Raw genomic sequence first — 18,926 nt, forward strand, 5'->3', positions numbered from 1 at the left:
CTGACCCCGTTTCCTCTTTTAAAACACGGGTCTTGCCATTACGTTTGATTACCAGCAGACGCGAGGAAGGGGTAGGTGTCAAGCAGGCATCATCCCGGCGAAAACGTAAGTCACGGTTCTCGGCATTTGATTGTGTAGCGACGAGCGACTTGCTTGCCACCGTCTATGCCATGCACCGTTCCCAATAATACTTCCCTATTTATCGCCCTGTATAGCCCGGTATTGTGCTAGTGTTCCATGCTGTCTCGCTGGAGAGGCTTTTCCAAACTGTGGCGAGGTAAGCACTTTCTATACCTCGTTTGCTATTGGGGTCTAACGGAGGCTGCAGGAACACATAGATTCACATACATATTTTGATCAGATTACCGGCAGAATCTGGAAAATACTCCCACATTAAATTACATTGAGAGTCAAGAGTGCCAGTGGGGATGTGACTTAGCGAGATGGTGCGTGGACATGAACTTAACGGGTCAGGACCTAATTGAATACATTTTTATGTCTCCTGAGCCCTGCTCCCTTTATTTATTTATTTCTCGTATTCACATCGGTTGAGTGAATAGATGTATACCCGGATGGGACACATCATAAAGGCATCAAGTTGTCACTGATGTTTTTTAATGTTGTTTATTTTGTTTTTGGTTCCCAGGTTCCCATCAGGAGCATTGTTTCACCATGCAGCTGTAACCTCATTATAGGTATAGTGGTTACCGTTCCGCCCTGTTTGGTTTAGAGGGTCCAATTTTATTTTTCACGTGCACCTATTTTAATTATAGCTCCGGTCCTGACGAAGCGCCAATGACCCTTATGGCGACGCAGGCGCGAAACATGTTGACCTATAACTTCAAGACACCCAAGCATAGTATGCTTTTGGGGCAATATTTTATTTTAGCAATTATTTGCAAAGGGTTTATACAATATAGATATTCGCTGCATATTTACCCTTTATTAAATTTCATCACTACACTTGCACGCACCTTTCAGTACCCTCACTGGACCCACGCCCCACACACCCTCATGCACCATCCGGCAGTCCTGAAAAGATCTCCGATAAAGAGACCCTTTGGGGGACCCGTAGGGGATTGCAGCGCCGGCCCTACGAGGAGCAACTGCCCGATGATGAAGCATGACACCTTTCGGGGTGTGTGAGGGCAACACAGGACAATAAATGCTTGTCCCACCTTACTAGTGGGTCACACCTACCTGGGACATTCTTCTTTCTATCTCACTTTTCTATCTTGTGTGCACGGGTGACTATTAGCACCCTAAGGCGTGAGTGACTGTTTGCACCCCGCTTTGTAGGAACAGTGTTCCCCCTTTTTGATATTATGTCAGATATTAGGAGCATGGACACTGGACCTTGATTAGCTCCTTGGCCCTTTTCTCCCCCTTTTTGTAAACAATTATGCACGGCAGTTTTGCCGAGGGCCATTACTATCACTTTCCTCCTTTTTGGTTTTTGCATGGGCTCACGAGACACTTTGATTTGATTGAGGTCCCTCAATTGGTGTGTACCTAGTCCTAGTACCCTCCCCCTGAGCACTCTGGCATGTAGAACTATTTAGTGGGAGTATGTATTCATTGCGGTAGACATCTAGCGGGAGCAAACTTCACGAGGGATGGCTAAAAATTTGTTTCTTGTGGTATCTCCACTCTTCTATGAAGACTAAGAATATCGTAATAAGATTACCCACTTGAGCAAGCCGTAAACTCTTCCAACATAGCGCACGAACGGGGCAGTTTGCTTTCACCGTATCACGCATGCGCTGTCTTCTCCCATTACCACATATGCACGCCGCTTTGTTTTCCGTGAGGATAACCCGGAAATGGTTACCGCCCACACCTGACCCCGTTTCCTCTTTTAAAACACGGGTCTTGCCATTACGTTTGATTACCAGCAGACGCGAGGAAGGGGTAGGTGTCAAGCAGGCATCATCCCGGCGAAAACGTAAGTCACGGTTCTCGGCATTTGATTGTGTAGCGACGAGCGACTTGCTTGCCACCGTCTATGCCATGCACCGTTCCCAATAATACTTCCCTATTTATCGCCCTGTATAGCCCGGTATTGTGCTAGTGTTCCATGCTGTCTCGCTGGAGAGGCTTTTCCAAACTGTGGCGAGGTAAGCACTTTCTATACCTCGTTTGCTATTGGGGTCTAACGGAGGCTGCAGGAACACATAGATTCACATACATATTTTGATCAGATTACCGGCAGAATCTGGAAAATACTCCCACATTAAATTACATTGAGAGTCAAGAGTGCCAGTGGGGATGTGACTTAGCGAGATGGTGCGTGGACATGAACTTAACGGGTCAGGACCTAATTGAATACATTTTTATGTCTCCTGAGCCCTGCTCCCTTTATTTATTTATTTCTCGTATTCACATCGGTTGAGTGAATAGATGTATACCCGGATGGGACACATCATAAAGGCATCAAGTTGTCACTGATGTTTTTTAATGTTGTTTATTTAGTTTTTGGTTCCCAGGTTCCCATCAGGAGCATTGTTTCACCATGCAGCTGTAACCTCATTATAGGTATAGTGGTTACCGTTCCGCCCTGTTTGGTTTAGAGGGTCCAATTTTATTTTTCACGTGCACCTATTTTAATTATAGCTCCGGTCCTGACGAAGCGCCAATGACCCTTATGGCGACGCAGGCGCGAAACATGTTGACCTATAACTTCAAGACACCCAAGCATAGTATGCTTTTGGGGCAATATTTTATTTTAGCAATTATTTGCAAAGGGTTTATACAATATAGATATTCGCTGCATATTTACCCTTTATTAAATTTCATCACTACACTTGCACGCACCTTTCAGTACCCTCACTGGACCCACGCCCCACACACCCTCATGCACCATCCGCCAGTCCTGAAAAGATCTCCGATAAAGAGACCCTTTGGGGGACCCGTAGGGGATTGCAGCGCCGGCCCTACGAGGAGCAACTGCCCGATGATGAAGCATGACACCTTTCGGGGTGTGTGAGGGCAACACAGGACAATAAATGCTTGTCCCACCTTACTAGTGGGTCACACTTACCTGGGACATTCTTCTTTCTATCTCACTTTTCTATCTTGTGTGCACGGGTGACTATTAGCACCCTAAGGCGTGAGTGACTGTTTGCACCCCGCTTTGTAGGAACAGTGTTCCCCCTTTTTGATATTATGTCAGATATTAGGAGCATGGACACTGGACCTTGATTAGCTCCTTGGCCCTTTTCTCCCCCTTTTTGTAAACCTTATCCCTTCTAACATAACTTCCCATTCGAGAGAAATTGGCGTTTTACGTAGCCCTCTAATCTCTTCTCTGTGCAACGCAGCACCCTTTGCGCCACCCCAACGCAGTATTTCTGTATACCAAGCATGCACTTCAGGGGGTTTACGTGATTTCCATCTCATGGTGATGGTCCTGATAGCCAGTATTAGTGCAAGATCTATGAACCGGTATTGTACCTTGTGTTTGGATATATGAACATGGAGACCTAAAATGCATTCCTCTATTGTGTCAGCGATGACAAGATGTGTGGCCGCCCCAGTCATTCTTCCAATCGCATCCCAGTATCCCCTTATCTTCGAGCATTCCCGTAACATGTGCAATAATCCTGCCCCTTTTAGCATACACCTCGGGCATGAGTGTTGTGTCTGGGACAACATCGTATCCCGCCTGGTCAGCGTTAGGTACACACGATGTAGGACCATTGTCTGGATAAATTTGAACTTGGCGTTCCTTGAGACTTTCCGAGGGTGCTCAAGTACTATTGACCATTCTTTGTCCGTCAGGTCTTTGCCTATGTCTACCTCCCAAATAGCCTTCAGCGCATTTAAGGATGCTCTTGTGTGGGAGCTAATACCAGCGTATAACCATCTAATCAGGTGTCGCCCTCTTCCCATGTAGTATACCATTTTGACCAATTCGTTATCGGGGGGTGCCCTCCTCTGCAGGGCCAAGTGCGTTTTTATGTACCGACTCAATGCTGCGTGTGTTAGATATAGTTGTGCCGGGGCACCGGTCTCATTTATGAAAGTATCATGATCCAGCAGCGACTCCTCTCCAAATAAGGCTGCCACTGTACTAATACCCACCTCCAACCAGGGTGTCAGTTTACGTTTAGTGAGCCTACCGCTGGCCAATGGGATACCTAATAACGGTATGTTGCCTGCGTACGCATGTTGTGTGTTTGTGTACTGTAGCGTCGCTTTACAGCATCTCAATGCAGTCTGCAATAAGGGGGGGAGGTCAGTCGGGGATCCATTGCCCGGCAGGAGCAAGGCATGCAATGCTCCATTGTCAATATCCGTGTCCGTGTAGTCTATTTCCTGCAAATTACGTCCCGCCGTCCAGTACGACAACCATTGTAATTGACAGGCGTAATAGTAAGCTTGAAAGTCCAGTACTCCCAGGCCTCCCGTCCGGGTACCCACTTGTAACTTTTTAAGACTGATGCGTCTTCTGCCCTTTCCCCAAATAAGGTCTGTGACCAGAGTGTTCAGTAATTTAAAAGTAGCCTGTGGCACTACCAGCAGCAAATTCGTAAAATAATATAGTAGTCTTGGTAAGACAACCATTATTGCAATCACTGCTCTCCCTGTGATAGATAGTGGCAGTGCTGTCCAAAAAGTGACACTAGACCCTAAAGCTCTAATTGCTCTATTAAGTTGCCTTCTAGCATATCCTCATGCGTTCTGTATATTTGGATGCCCAAATACCTAAACGTGGACTGTGTGACTTGAATTCTGGTACTCCCGACTTCTATGTCAGTAATGCCCCCCTGGTCCGTGAAGAAAAAAGCATGCGTTTTGGTAGTGTTTAGAGCCAGGCCCGATAGGAGTGCGAAATGTTGATATGTCTTGAATAATGGGGTCAGTGGCCTGCGGAGATCACATATGTACATAAGAATGTCGTCAGCATATGCCGAAAATAAGTGGGTCGTATTCCCTATCCGTATCCCCCAGTCTAGAAAGTCCTGTCTTAGCTTTATGGCTAACGGCTCTAGCGCCAGAATAAAAATGAGGGGCGATAAAGGGCATCCCTGCCTGGTCCCTTTATGTATGGTGTATTCCTCCGAAATGTGTCCCCCTGTTCTAGTGCGTGCCGTTGGGGCATTATATAGCAATCGTAGCCATGTTATGTACTCTTCCGGTAGCCCGAATTTTGATAGTGCCTTAAACATGTATCCCCAGTTAATTAAGTCGAATGCTTGCCGGAGGTCCAGCGAGACACAGCCCGCATGTCGGTAGCGTTTCGGAGCCTCTGTCATCAGGTAGTGTAGTTTCCTAATGTTGAGTGAGGTACTGCGTGCCGGTAGGAATCCGGTTTGATCTATATGAACCAATTTCGATAAATGTGGAAGTAGTCTGTTAGCCAACACTTTACTCAATATTTTGTATTCAGTGGGTAACAGCGATAGTGGCTCGTAGTTAGCCATGTCAGTATGGTCTTTTTCCGGCTTTGGCAGCGATATGACCAGGGCTTGTGCTGTTGTGATGGGTAGAGAGCCCTTCTCCCATATTGTTTTGTATAGCTCCACTAGTTGGGGCACTAGAGCCTCGGCATACGTGTCGTAAAATTCAATGGGGAGTCCATCCATGCCAGGGGTTTTATTGCACGGTAGTCTCCTCATAGCAACCTTAATCTCATGTGGTGTGATGTGTCCTGTAAGGCCTTTCCGAACCGATGTTGGTATTTCTGGGAATGTTAAGGTGGACAGGAAAGCTTCCGTTTGTTCCCTAGTGGCAAAGTCAGACGCCCCGTATAATGCGGCGTAGTAGTCTCTAAATGCAGCATTACTATCTCCTTGGCTAGACACTATATCCCCATTCCCTTTAACAATCTGGGGTATAACCACTGGTGGGGGTGTGTCGCGAATTATAGGAGCAAGTAGTGCTCCCGCTTTGTCTGCCTCACTATGCGCACGTTGCGTATATGCCGCGTAGTCTATGACCCTTAGCCACTCTAATAATTCAGCGTGTCGAAGTCGTGCCTCCTGTAGCGGGCCCTTTTGCTCTGCATTATTTCCCGCTTCTTGCTCCAGCCTACCCATTCTCTCTTCAACATCCAATAGAGACTTATGTAGTTCCTGTCGTGCCCCCACTGTCCTACTAATTGCTTTCCCCCTTATTACTGCCTTAAAGGCGTCCCATTCCACCAATCTACTTGTGGCTGTGTTGCTGTTTTCTTTAAAATAATGTACGATAGTGTCAGAGAGGGCACCACGAAATACCTGGTCTTCAAGGAGCTGCGGCCAGAGGCGCCATGTTGGGACCGGTGTGGGCACCCTGCCCCATGTGGTGATTATCTCTAGTGGATTGTGATCCGAGAAAGTCTTGGGCAGATATGTGGACTGGAGCACCTGCATGGCTATCCTGTCAGAGCAGAACACTCTGTCTATTCTAGTGTGAAGATCGTGCACCGCAGAGTATTTCCTATGCGTTGGATCTTAGGCGCCACATGTCACGCAACCCCCCCCATCCGTCAGCCCATCTTCCTAGTGCTTCGGCCTGTTTGAGTACACCGACGCCATGTAAGGGTGGGTGGGATCTGTCCAAGGACACATCCAGCACTATGTTGTAGTCTCCCCCCACTATCCATGGGTGTGCCTCCCAACCTGCCAATGCCCCACTCACTACATCCCAGTATTTATCCTGATCATAGTTAGGGGCATATATATTGCCCAGTAGCACCAATTGACCATCTAATGTCCCTTTTACTAATACATATCTGCCTAGTTTATCAATTCTCTATTCCTGTGCCACAAAAGGTTCTCCATGTTGTATCCAGATTGTGGCCCCACTCGCATAGTTAGAGTAAAGGGTGGAGAAGACCTGTCCCCTCCATTGCTTTCAGAGTTTTACAACTTCACTTTCCAACATGTGCGATTCCTGTAGATACACTATCTGCACCTTACGGCGCTGTAGGTGTGCATGCATCCTGTAGCGTTTTTGTATTGTGCCCATACCCCGTATGTTCCAAGTTATGACTGTGTATTTTCCCAATGTATGCATCGCGATGCGAACCATTTTAAACTAAGCAGTGTGTCACACGGGCTGGCTAGCAAAACAATAACAGCAGACAATTTGAGACAGTCCCCCCTCCCCACCCTTCCAATACTCGGTCCGGTCACTGAACTATACCGGACCACAATAAATGCTAACATAACCAATAAAAACATAATAATCATAAAAAGAGCCTTGGCCTTGTGGAGGACCGCGCTAGCGCTTTGCATGTGGGTGGTACGAGTTACTTCTATAACGTTAAAGCTACAACTGCATCCTGGGCCATAATGCCATTATGCCTACCACTTTGCAGTTATTAATGCCTTCAATGAATCAAACATTAGTTACGCATTACAATTATAAGGAAGAAGAAAGATACTTGCACGAGTCCATTTAGCCAAATAAATCGTGAATCATTTGTGGGGTGGCCGAAGGGAATAGAGCCACACTGCCTCCAGAGTTCGACTCTCGTGGTGTCATCTTCCGAGGAGGATTTAACGTCCAACCTAGGAGTGTTCGTGAAGGTGGCCGTAGCGACGATCGCTTGGGATTTGTTTTGTCGTATCTGTTGTGGTGTGACAAATTTCCGCGCCGGAGTACAACGCGGTCTCCTCCCCCCACAATCCGCTGTAGTGCCAAAAGTAGACCAGGTCCTGTCTTTGGCCTGTGTGGGAGTCGCTGCAGCATTGGTCAGTTCCATTACCTCTAGCCAGTCCTCGACGTCTCCGGGACTTTCGAAGAAGTAGGTTTTCTGCTCCGAAAAATCATTTTTAAACGTGCAGGAATAAGTAAGGCATATTTCAGTTCCAAAACCCGCAGTCTTCGTTTTACAGCCATAAAGGAGGACCGCCGTCGCTGTACTAGCATTGTGTAATCCTAGTATAACGAGATTCGCGCATTCTCAAAGCTTATTGGGGCCAGTTCCCTGGCTTTCTGTAGGAGAATGTCTCTATCCCGAAAGTTCAACAGTTTGAGGATAAGTTGCCACGGCGGGGCCCCCGGCTTCGGGCGTCCCATTGGTATCCGGTGCGTGTGCTCTATACAATATTGCTCAGAGAGGCCCTCCGTCGTGATGTGTTCTCGAAGCCATTGCTCCATATAGCGTGGTGCATCAGTTCCTTCGCTTTTCTCTGGCATACCAATCACGAGTATGTTATTTCTTCGCACCCGGCCCTCCGCATCCCCTACACGGTCAAGCGAAGTGGCCACTTGCATTTGCAATTGTTTCACGTCAGTTTCGATCTGTTTCTGCTTCGGCACCACTTCGGCTAGCGTCGTCGTATGGTCCTTCACCCTGTCCGATGTCTTAGCATGGTCTGCCGGGAGCAGGTCTAGGCCGGTAGTGAGGGCTCCAATCTGGAGCTCTGTCGCCTTCCTGGAATCACGTACCTCTTGCAGGATAAGGTCGAGTTTGTCTACTGGTGCCGCAACAGCTGTAGGCGGGATGCAGCTATGTGCAAGTGCGCTGTCCGCATGATCTGCTTTTTCCGGCGTGGAGTGTGTGCCACTGTGGGACTGTTGCTTCGCCTTATTGCGCCCCATTGTCTGTGGTTTGGGAAGTGTCGGGTAAGGAGCTCACCGTCCTCCCAGGTGTATACAGCCCCGGCGCCTCGAAGAACTCAGCTCTAGCTATTGCGTGTGCAGCAGGTACCCTTGTCGTTCGTTCAACTTTAGGTGCCGGGGAGTGGCCTCGGGCAGATCATGTAGTCTACCACAGTGCTGCGTCACAGTTCGGAAATGGTGCCTCCCTCCCCAGCTGGTATCTTTTAATAGCTTCCTGAGATCAGAACCCCCCACTGCTTAGGTCCGTTATTGAGCTGCCTCCACAGATCCAAGTGGTATAGCAAGGGATCAAAGATCCTGGCCCTGCATTTTTGTTCAGTTCAGGTTACAGGCCACAGGCATGTCAGGGCTAGTCAGTAGCCACCTCAATGGCTCCAGCCCCCTTGCATTCGGAGCTCGTGTTGCCCAAGAAATCTTATGGGGTTCTCTCACCTCGTGTGCGCCTCGCAGAGGTAGGGCCGTGTTCAGAGCCGGCGCCGCGGGAATGCCAGGTTCCAGGCCCAGCATTGGGGGTCCGCCCCCACTGCTGCTAGCGTCTTCTCGTCCCCAGGGCAATCAGGAGTGCTTGGCGGTGTCTCGTCGCCCCAGCCAGGGGTGGGGGGGAACCAATAAAGTTGTGAATTGTAGGGCGTAGGCACACCACCGCACAGAGCTCATCCGCCTCCACGGGCTTCACGAGGACATCGGCGCCGGCAAACCAGTCCGAGGTCGGGAGGGGGCCCCGGAGCTGGAGGTGCTCCTCGGCTGCTCCTCCGCTGGTCCCAAACAGATGGATCAGGGGCAGACCGTCTCCGCATATACGCTTCCGCGTCCCGGGACCCCGGCATGCCACAACAGAGGGTGGGGGGCGGGATACTGAGGCCTCACCACCGCTCCGGTCTCACCTCCCTCGCCGGTCGTCGCGTAGGGTCCCTCCTTCGCATCGGCGACACTTGCGGGTCGATATCTGCTCATCCGCCACGGCACTGTGATCGAGCGTATGTCAGCTTGTAGATCGCAGCCGCGGCTCCGCAGCGTGTACCAGCTCGCCTCTACGCACTTTTGTGCTGCAGGAAAATGGCGTGTCCCGGAGGCGACGGCTCCGGGCCCTCACCCCTGAGCTCCGACCCTCGGCAGCGTACCGTGTCTTCAGTGGTATTCCCGGGTCCCGCTACCTCCCTGGTGGTCTGGGAGTCGAGTACGACCTTAGATATGTGGTTTAGGCAGGATTATTGCAGGAGAATGGAGGCCCAGGTCCGGAGCTCATCGATCAGACGACCACCATGTTCAGCGCGTAGCCACGCCCCCGAAGCAATGATATAGTTTTACCACTCTCCAGATCAACTTGGTCAACATTGCCAATTCTGGCTGGCCTTAGAAAGGCAAATGAAAGTTGACCTATCTTGGAATGGTAAGTAAAACAAATAAGATGGCGGCCGCATCATGCTGTATGCACACATGCATGTATGAGTCATTGTCTTCTCGCTGGGGCGCTGTGGTGCCATGAAGCATACACGTGTTTGCATGATAATGTGCATATACAAACTTTTGGGCTTTTTGTTGCCAATTCTGACAACATCGGCAAAAAGCACTGGCAAAGCCAATAGTTCTGCAATGTTAGCCAATATGCGAGACCCATTGGCTTTGTTAGTGTTCCTTTCTTTTTTTTATTTTTAACTGCCAGGATCAGTATTTTTCCCAGACACCAGATGGCAGGGTAATACATGTGAATCAAAAACAAACATGAAGTGCAAAACTGTAACAAATAAGTAATGTTACCCTGGCTTGTGATCCAAGTACACTCTTTGTCCCTCTTGTACTTTACTCTGTTGTAATTTCTTACTGAACACGCCCTGTATTGTTCAAACACAGTGAAAAGAGACCTTCTGCTCATTATAAGTCTGTTTGAGAGCGGGGGTGGTTCAAAGCCCCTTTTGTGTTTATTACTGTTAGAATTAGCGCTTTGTACTGGGTCTGATATGATATTTTAATGGTAATAGCCTTGCAATTTTTAAATGAAGTGGCCTACGTAAACTTTTCATTGTTGCCGCAGTGCTACAGAAAGGAAACATATCTATTAACTGTTATCTGATCCTTATTTGTGCTACAATGTGACTTGTGGCATTTTGATAGGGCTGCTGCTTTCCCTAGTTGTACCTCCCTTCTTGTTGTCAGGATGTGTTTGAGTGATTTTTCCCCAAATCCAATTTTTGCTTTTTGTCTGCAGGGTACGAAGCTCTTGACCTCCAATAAGAATGCGAGACAAGCACGACATAACAGCCTGGAGGAGACGCAGAAGGAGGATTTGCACTCTTCTTATGCCTCTGGCTTTGTCAGTGCAGGGGACTCTGCACCCTGTACAGAATTACCAGACTCGGACTGTAGCGGCTCGTCAACCAGAACTGAGAAGAACTTGATCAGTGCCCTCCTGAGATTGTGTTTTAGCAAGGTACCAACAGTTATCACAGATTGGAGAAAGAAGCGCACACACTGGGAGTGGTAAAGGCTACTAGGACGAGATAGGGGAGGAGAATGAAATTGCACATTCTTCAACTGCAGTGCATAGCTTGAAAGTAAAACAGCTGAACCAAACAGCATTTTCCAGGAGATTAGAATGTAGAAGCAGACCTTGAGTAGGGAGCATATATGCATATTGTAGAAAATTCCAGGAGGCAAGAGTTCCCCAGCAAGTAGCAGAACAGTTTTGGATCTGGAGGGATGTATGCTAGCTGGAATCAGAGCAGGAGAACATAACATCATCTCACAGGAAAGAGGGTGGTATCAGAAAGTGGGCAGAATCAGGGGTTTCTTACTGTGGACAGAAAAATTGAGTAAAAGGAGGGTGGAAATAGACTCTCTTCAACATCGTTCAAAACACATAAGCAGTTCTGCCCTTGTGAGACATCTGCGTGGGAGAGAATCGCTTAACTTGCGTGTAGGCAGGCTCTCTTCCAGAGATGTGAGTGTAAACGCGTTTGCAGCAGAGAGACTCCCTACTCACTCTGGTGGCATCCATGTGTAGCTTTTTCCTAGTTTGATTAATCCGGAATTGGATATCCACGATCTCTGTCCAGAAGGTGTGGAACCTGACAAATGTGTCACTTGACATCTTTGCTTTATGAATGTCTAGTGGAATATTCTCTAACCTCTTCCTTTTAACGTTCTCTGGTGGGTAAAATAACCACAGATGTATGCATATTTAGTCCATAAAATGTTTAATTAACAGAAACTGTGAAAACATTCCCTAACGTTTTGGCCTCCCTAATGCCGAAGGTCCATTGGTGGATAAAAAGCACTCTAACCTGGGTGGCGAGCACGACCCTCTTGCTTTCTGTCAGGAGGAACTCTTTCCACGTAATGTCGTGGGCTGTCCGAGACAGTACTAGAAGCGATCACACTTCTTTCAATTCCCACTCCACAAACTCCAGCTCCCCTTAGTTCTACGCAAGGAAATCTGGTACCTAAATGAATGATTGTTTGGGAGAGGGTGAGGAGCTTCCACTGTCTTGCCAGCATGGACATTGAAGGGTCTTGCTGGGCATTCAATTTTCAGTCCTTTTTCTGTTTCCTACGGCAGTGGTGAGAAAAGCCACCATAAGGCAAGGGGTAAATAGTTCTGCTATCTCCTCATTGGTCATAGCCGTGGTGAAGAATTTGGCAATGGGCCTCGTCACAAGAAAGTTCAGGCTACAGAGGCTATTGATGACGTCTTTCTCTCTCCTGTTGCAGAAAATCAGGTTGGCGCTGAAAGCACGCGAGAACCTGCTGCTTTTAGTCATTGTAGCCCAGCAGAGAGAAGCGATTCAGCTCGTGGAGGCCAGCAGACTCAGCCACTCAGTGACCGAGAAGCTGTGCGAGCTGTACAGTGCTGTGCCTGACTCCGCGCATCCCACAGACATCAGCACGGTGGAGAGAGTCGGCTGGAGGTATGGGTGCATACTACCTAGTGTATGACACTGAATTGCACATTACATTTCTTTGCTCATTGTTCATCCTGGGTTGAAGCAGCGGTCTGTGAGTTTTAAGTTTAGGGTTGGAAATAGCGAGTAGATTGCCATTTAGGTTTTTGGAAGCGATTAATGTACTGAAGACGGTTGCAGTTTGATTCAGTGACCGTATGAAAATATATCTGACTAAAAACTAATTTATGGCCTGGCAAAACACGCATGTGTGCCAGAAGCAGAGGGATAGCTTTGACTTGACTACGTTGTGGAAACACCTTCACCGTAAGCTTGGCATTATGATCTATTATTTAGGATGAACTGGTGTGTGCACCATGTATGAAGGCCTTTTGGTATGTTACCCCAAGCAAAGAAAGATGTTTTGTATGCTAGGCAATCAAAACCATTATACCTTTTATGCTTCTTAGTCCCTCATTTAAATATTTGACTGTATTTTGTCAATAAATTCCTCTTTGCAGAGTATCATAGAAAGTCCATGTAGAATTGTTGTGTTTGCAGTGTGTGCTACTGTTGATCATTTGCTCTCGTGTTGGGCGTGAATGTTACAAATTGTTTTTGTTTAAAGTAGAAGTTTCGGTTTCAGGGTGACTCATGATGCCTCCCCCAAAACCCACAATGCACCATGACATATACTTAACCTGAGATTGTGTTTTCCATAAAAGTGAGAGTAAGTAGGCCTAGAGACGTAAAGCAAGAAAGTCTGTGTGTACTCATTTGTGAAAATGTATTTAAACATTAGTTACTGTTCAAAATCTCTCACCATGTTCTTGCATCTAGGCAAGTGGGAGGGCACATGTAATCCTACTGCTGCAGAGATATTCTTTTAGAAATGGGGTTACTGGTTGACTGTGGTGTGAGCCCTGGTCAAGCAGCAACCACAATCTGAGCCATGGTAAAGCAAAAGCGAAACCCCAAATTAACTGGTGCTCAACCCCATGGTAGCTTGGTACAAAGCAGACAGGCTTAAATTAAAGGCAATGCATAAAGTATTTATGCAACACTTCAAAAAGTAAAACAGCAAAAACACCACACACAAAAATCCCACACCATGTTAGAAAAGTAGAGCTTCATTTAATAAATAAAACAAGACCAAATCGAATAAATCAAATCAGTAAAATCGGAGTTTTGACATTTTAAAGAATAAACTGTAATATAGTGCCTAAACGCATAAATCGCCAACTGCAGCTATCTGGTCTGCTGGGCCGGGTCAAAGTCAAAAGTTCAGGCCGACCACGATGGAGCCCGGCTCGAATACACTCCCAGATTAGTCCCACTGAAGGTTTACTGTATCAAGTTTTGTGCCAAGAGCCCCATTCATGTGGAAGAAGATCACTTGGAGCAAGGAGAGCATCATTGGCTGTGGTCAGCGAGGAGCTGGCTGATTGTTGCGCTGGCGGTCCACGCGAACGATTGATGCATGCTGTGTGAATAGACAGACTTGTGACGGCTTGAGCTGATTTTCCATGCAAGCAGCACAGTTCCGGTGCGAACGGGCCTGTTCACTGTCGGGAAGATCCTAAAGGCTTGAATTTAAGAGCTCAAGAGCCACACCAACGGTCAGGGCCTGAAAGACGCCTTTTTTGGGGTCAGGAATGTGCTGAAGACCGGTCCATCATCTGTGAGGAAGCCTGTTATATCCCTAAGGCTCAGATCAGGGGGCCAGTGGACTACACCTTTGTGTCACTGTGGGATCCTAGGTTCAAGATGGAGTTGCAGGGCCAGTTCTTCTTCCGCAGGCAAGATGACAGCAGGTCATCACAACAGGACAGCAGCTCCTTCAGAGTGCCAGTCCAGGTGTGTGGCACTCCTTGTAGCCACACAACCAGTCCATCTTTTATACCCTGGTGTCCCGGTTCTGGAAGTGGGAGAAGCTTTTAGTCAGTGTATTTGAAGTGCATGGACTTCTCTACCTCCCCCGCCCTGGCTCCAAGCTAGCTGAAGTGACAATGCAGGGTCGTTAGGGCCTTTGTGTGGAGGCAGAGCTTAGAGCCCCCGATTCTGCCAGCAGATGGCCCATTCAGGCACTTCTATTCTCTCTATTGTGTGACTGTCTGAGAGGAATTCACAAAGTCTAACTGTCAGCAACACACAGTCATGTTACCCAAAACAGGCTACAGGCACAAAAGGGCTAAAGGCATCTAATCCGTGCCGCCGGTCGCAGCTGCCCTCGCAGCAGGACCCTCCAGCCATAGACTACGGTTGGTATTGCATCCATCAGCTGGACCTCACCATACCACCTATATCAACTTCAGACGTGCCTTTACATTAACTGTACTGACTGCGGTTTTATCCTGATCCTTGAGCACCCGAGGCAGTTCCTTACCTCTTGTACAGACATCTTCTCTCTCAGGCATATATTTCAAGTCCTGATGATGATCCCCATATTTCAATGAGGGATCGAAACGTCGTCGGCTAATGAGAACCAGGACTATTCTAAATGTGATTTATTGATATATGAATAGCATGGTTACTAAAAATGTGGCGCTAATCCAATATTTGTGAAACCATATTGTAAATGTCTTGAGTTTTAGTTTGTTTATCTAATTTGTTCATTTTTTCCTGTCCTTCCTTCTAGCCGTAATGGCTATGTTCGTGGTCCTATATATGTATTAACCCCTCCGCTGCGCTGAACGTTCCGCGCTGGTGTGGATTGTTCTATTGCACGGGCGGGGCCGCAACGTTCAGCGGACGTGTGCAGCACTACCGAGGTAGTGCACGCGACGTCCGCTGAACATGCGCCGTACTTAACGGGTTAAAATGTAAGTACATGTCCCTATTTTATGCTGCTACAGAAATTATTTATTTTCTATATGTAATGATATAAAAATTTCTTAGGAAGGGCCTTTTGTTCCTCAATAAATTAATCCCTAACCCAGCACCCATGCTAACCCTGTTTTTAGTTTCTGTCAGATTAGGATGTTAGGATAGTTTAATGTGTAATGTATTTGTAATGATGTTTATTAGCATATGCAATAAAGTCTGACCTAAAAGTTACCGTAGTTCTGTTTGACACCCCTATGCCTGATATATATTAACACCAGAACTTCAATTTGCAGGTCTCCACCTCCCCCCGATGATGAAGAAGTGTTTCCAGGGAAAGAGGCTTTGGATACTTTTATGCTCTGGGTTGATTTCTGTGATCATCTTGTCAAAGAGGCACACCCGGTAAGACTTAGAGGATGGTAAGCAGTGGATATTTACCTCTTGCCCTTCTAAGGCTGAATGGCTGAACTCAGTCGCGTATGTATGCAAGATGGACACGAGTCGTGCTCATACAAAAAGAACTAAACTGTGGGCCCCTTTGGTAACATACCTAGGAGGAGAGAGTGGGGGGAGAAGCCCAATGGCAAGATAGATGGCTGCGTGTGAAACTCCCCCCACCCCAATGATTAGGCCAAATGGGGTTATCAGACAAAGCCTAGCCCATAAAAGTCGAAACCCTCTTCCTTTACTGAGAAACCCAGCTCTGTTCGGTGGTAAGGCAGATGGCTAAATGGAAAACTAGACAGTCAGTCACAAGTGAGTGTGGCACATGAGGACAATAAAAAAAAAAGAAAAGACTCAGATGATGGTGTTTGGGTGCAGGAACACATTGAACTCAGTTTGTATTTTGATTCAGGAGCATATTTCAAGGGGTTCAGGTTGGCCTGTACTGAGCAGCCAGGCCTGCTCGCTCTGCAGTCAACTCTTGTTAGTGTTGGAATTCAGGAGCATGTTTCGTGGAGGGGTCCAGGCTCCGCCACGCCGTTTAGCTAACTCTGCTCTCCTTACAGCAGTCTATTGGCTGTGTTTGGAAGTGATCACACAAAGGGTGATGGGAGGAAGGCTTGTAAAAAGTCTAAACCACTGACAATCGCTCTGGGTAGCATTCCACCCCATCTGTTTTCACCCACTCTGCCACTCTAACGAGAGGTCCTGTCTTATGCAGTTCAGCACTGACCCTGCTCCTCATGGGGAAAGTTGATTTGAACTACCTTCTTGAAGGGGCCTCGCCTGGCAGTTTAGGGTGGACTGTCCCATCAGGACTAGGTTTTATACTGTTTTGCGATAGGCAGGCCTCTTTATAGAGTGGCACAGTGGATGAAAAACGGTGGGTTCGAATGCTACCCAGAGTAAATGCCAGTGGTTTAGACTATTTGCAATTATCGCTTCCATCACCATTTGTGTGCTTGATGTAACTCTCCAAGTGGCCAAGAGTGTGCCCAGACATATGTCCCTTACTGAGTCTGCTACAGGATTCAAGCTGTACCTCATTGACAAGGCCTAAAAAAGCTGTAACTGGTGTGGGGTTGTTGTGTGTTCCCTTCTGGAGGGGGCTTCAATTGGCACTTTGGGACTGGCTGTGCCACAAGGAGCAGGGTCAGTACTGATTTGCATAAGGCAGTCCTCTGTCTAGTGTGGCACAGTGGGCAAAAAAGGTTGGGCTGGAATCCTACCCATAGGAATTGCCAGTGGTTTAGGCCATTTGCAAGCATCTCTTCCATCACATTTTGTGCGTTTTTGTTTAACTTTATCATTTTACTACAGCATACCAAAGCAATCACAGTTGTTCACTGTCTTTGACATTACAATTGGACGAGATGATTCATAATGTATCAATACAGTAGTTGTCACGGAATGTATCAATAAGATGAGAAGAAGCAGCCAAGCTTTAAAATACATTCCCAAAGGCCCATTCCCATCCCTGAGCACAACCACCCACCGTCCAGCAGCAGGTGAACAAGCCCATCCAAACCCAACAGTTACAGGGGTGGCCATATAGTCAAAGAGATGCGGTACCTTCAGGGAACAGCATAGCAATGCATAGCGAACAATTGGAAATAACAAAACAGGTTACCCCACCCCGGCAGGGACTATGCCCTGTTCTAGTTGCGAGTCGACGGCTTGTCGAATGGTTTCCACATAGGACCTGTATGGTCCCCAAAAATCCTTGGGACGGGAGGAGCTAGGCAGTGTGCTGGAATATACTTCGCTACTGGTGTTATAGTAAGCCAGGCTTTTTAGCCAACTCTGCAAAGTGGGAACTGTCCTACGGCCCCAGTGTATAGTGATTTCACTCTTGGCCAGCAGCAAACAAAGGGATACAAATTTCCTAACGCTTTTGGGGAAGTTAACCACATAACCCATGAGTGCCACTTCAGGCGTGGGGATGAGGGACAGCTCGGTTATGTCACCTAGTGTTTTGTGCACCTTCTCCCAATATGGCTGTAGTTTTGGGCAGGTCCAGGTAAGGTGTGCAAAATCAGTGTGTGGGGCGTCGCATCTACGGCAGGAGTGGGGTCTAGACGGATCTAGTCTATGGGCTCTGGCAGGAGTGATGTATATTCTACGCAAGAATTTAAAATGTTGTAGTTATGCCTGCTGTTTAGTGAAATTTCCTTCGTTACTGCACAACATTTGGCCCATTGATCGTCCTTAATGGGGCGGCCCAAGTCACCCTCCCATTCCCTGCATATTCTGCCATCGTCAACCGGTATCATCCCCAAGCATGCCCTATAGAGTTTAGATATAAGGTGAACCCCGCTTTTTCTCTCAATGATGAGCGAGAGTGGAGTGAACGAGTGAGGTTCGATGTGAAACATTAGGCAGCGCGGCGCGTAAAGCCGAACAATGCCGCCCCAAAACAAAGCTATCCATAAATGAGGTGTTGTGAAAACTGACACATTTTGTGCCTTTGATGTTTTGGGGAATGAGCCTCATTCTTTAGGAGCATGTCCTCAAAATTAATTAACAGCTTGAATGAGGTCTGGAGCACATTCTTGATGGGTGTCGAGCAGCTCTGGATGGTCCAGTATGATCACCTTACACAGAGAAGTTTGCTCTCGGGGATAGCTTCTCACCAAGAGTTTTAGGCAGCCCTGTCCTACACACAGGCATATTCTACTCAGTGAGAAGTTAGATGATCCTGGAATTTAGGAACACATTCTCTAATGGGCCTGGCATGATCGGTGCTGTGTAGTCAGCATACTGATGTCTTTTTTTCCATACTTTTGGGGACAATCCTACCTTCCTAGAATTTGCACAGGCTTGTGCTTTAGTCCCTATTAACGTAGTGCCTATGAATTCTTTTTTCAAAGCTGTAAGATATTTCTTGAACTCTCCTTCTGGGTTAGTTTGAGATTCCGATCAAAAAACGTGAAGATTCATCAGCGTCACAGGGCTGTCACCCGTAGTGTATAAGGTAGAGTGGGAAATCCGTATTCATAGTATAGACTGGAATGGCATCATTGTGTGCTTGTTAAAACCCGTTTTTCTGGCTACATTGCTTATTTGTCCTCCTCCGCTCTTTCTTTTGTTAGCTCTTGGCATCTGTGCTGTCAAAGTCCATATCTGACCGGCTCTTTTACGGGTTGTTGCAGCCACAGCTCCTGCAGATGTAAGTATGCAAGACATGCTTCGCTGTGACTCTGAAGGTGCTTGTGAGTTTGT

The 18,926-nt window shown here is 47.4% G+C and overlaps 1 protein-coding gene across 1 annotated transcript in view; it reads left to right on the forward strand.

The window, feature by feature from the left end:
* FHIP2B (FHF complex subunit HOOK interacting protein 2B) overlaps nucleotides 1-18,926 on the forward strand; it is a 148,539-nt gene that overhangs the window by 67,746 nt on the left and 61,867 nt on the right. The window contains exons 6-9 of the mRNA XM_078666360.1: nucleotides 10,763-10,984; nucleotides 12,265-12,461; nucleotides 15,554-15,662; nucleotides 18,797-18,873. Coding sequence (XP_078522486.1) covers nucleotides 10,763-10,984; nucleotides 12,265-12,461; nucleotides 15,554-15,662; nucleotides 18,797-18,873 — 605 coding nt within the window. The remainder of the gene's footprint in view (nucleotides 1-10,762; nucleotides 10,985-12,264; nucleotides 12,462-15,553; nucleotides 15,663-18,796; nucleotides 18,874-18,926) is intronic.

This window comes from Lissotriton helveticus, chromosome 11, assembly GCF_964261635.1.
Source record: "Lissotriton helveticus chromosome 11, aLisHel1.1, whole genome shotgun sequence".
Classification (NCBI taxonomy): Eukaryota; Metazoa; Chordata; class Amphibia; order Caudata; family Salamandridae; genus Lissotriton; species Lissotriton helveticus.